Source organism: Hipposideros armiger, unplaced genomic scaffold (genome assembly GCF_001890085.2).
Source record: "Hipposideros armiger isolate ML-2016 unplaced genomic scaffold, ASM189008v1 scaffold_386, whole genome shotgun sequence".
NCBI classification, from domain to species: Eukaryota; Metazoa; Chordata; class Mammalia; order Chiroptera; family Hipposideridae; genus Hipposideros; species Hipposideros armiger.
The window spans coordinates 1,069,711-1,070,606 of record NW_017731736.1 but is presented as its reverse complement, the minus strand read 5'-3'; the positions used below and the strand labels follow the sequence as shown (position 1 = coordinate 1,070,606).

The 896-nt window shown below is 44.6% G+C and overlaps 1 protein-coding gene across 1 annotated transcript in view; it reads left to right on the top strand.

The window, feature by feature from the left end:
- The window catches only part of AMTN (amelotin), a 22,647-nt gene that overhangs the window by 11,982 nt on the left and 9,769 nt on the right, over positions 1-896 (top strand). Inside the window, exon 7 of the mRNA XM_019663198.1 lies at positions 396-656. Coding sequence (XP_019518743.1) covers positions 396-656 — 261 coding nt within the window. The remainder of the gene's footprint in view (positions 1-395; positions 657-896) is intronic.

Here is an 896-nt window from a genome sequence, read left to right as displayed (position 1 = left end):
ATGGGCAAAAGAAAGACTATGGCTTAGGTCAATTACAAATGTATAGCCTGTCATAATTATATGGATTTTCTGCCTTAGTTCTACCTGCAGATACACCTGACATTAGCAAATGATGCATTTATTTCTTTTCTGGTGACTGTCTTGATTGTGGTTTTCCCTTTCTGAGGGAACTGGAGACAGCAAACAATCCTAGTAATGAAACTAGCGTCAGGTTTGGCTCAGGGATTGAGGCATTTCCCCTGAGGAATGCCCCCATATTTATTATTTTCTCTGACTCTATCTTCCCTATCCTGCCATTCCTATTCAAACTTGCTGCCTTCAAAGGAGAAAAGGGTAGCTGGCCCACCTTAAAATGTGTTCCTTTGTTTTCTGTTTTCTTCCCTAATTCCAGCCAGTGGCCCCACAAATCTTCACAGGCCTCATCTTCCAGCCCTTGTTCCCGGGAGCCATCCTGCCCACCAGCCAGGCTAATCCAGATATACAAAATGCGATCCTTCCTGCAGGACAAGCAGGAGTAAATCCTGCCATCCATGGAACCCCAGAAAGCCCCTTCCCAACTCCCAGTGACACAGACGATGACTTTGGAGTGAACACCCCTGCAGGCTTCCAAAGGGGCACGCTCACTACTGAGGAAACCACTACAGGGTCCCCAAATGGTAAGTTCTCCCAGCTGGGAAAATGCCCCTGCACCACAAAAGTTATACGCAGAGTGGGAGAGAAGAGTTTCTTTGTCTTGCCTTAAAAAATACATATATTAATAAAATCAGGAAGCCCTTTTACTCACTCACAGTTGACTGCAACAATGTGAAGAAATATTTTTACTGGGCCACCAACCCTATCGAATTGACCCAGAAAGAAGACATTTAATTGCTGGCCTAACATACTTTCCATCTTAA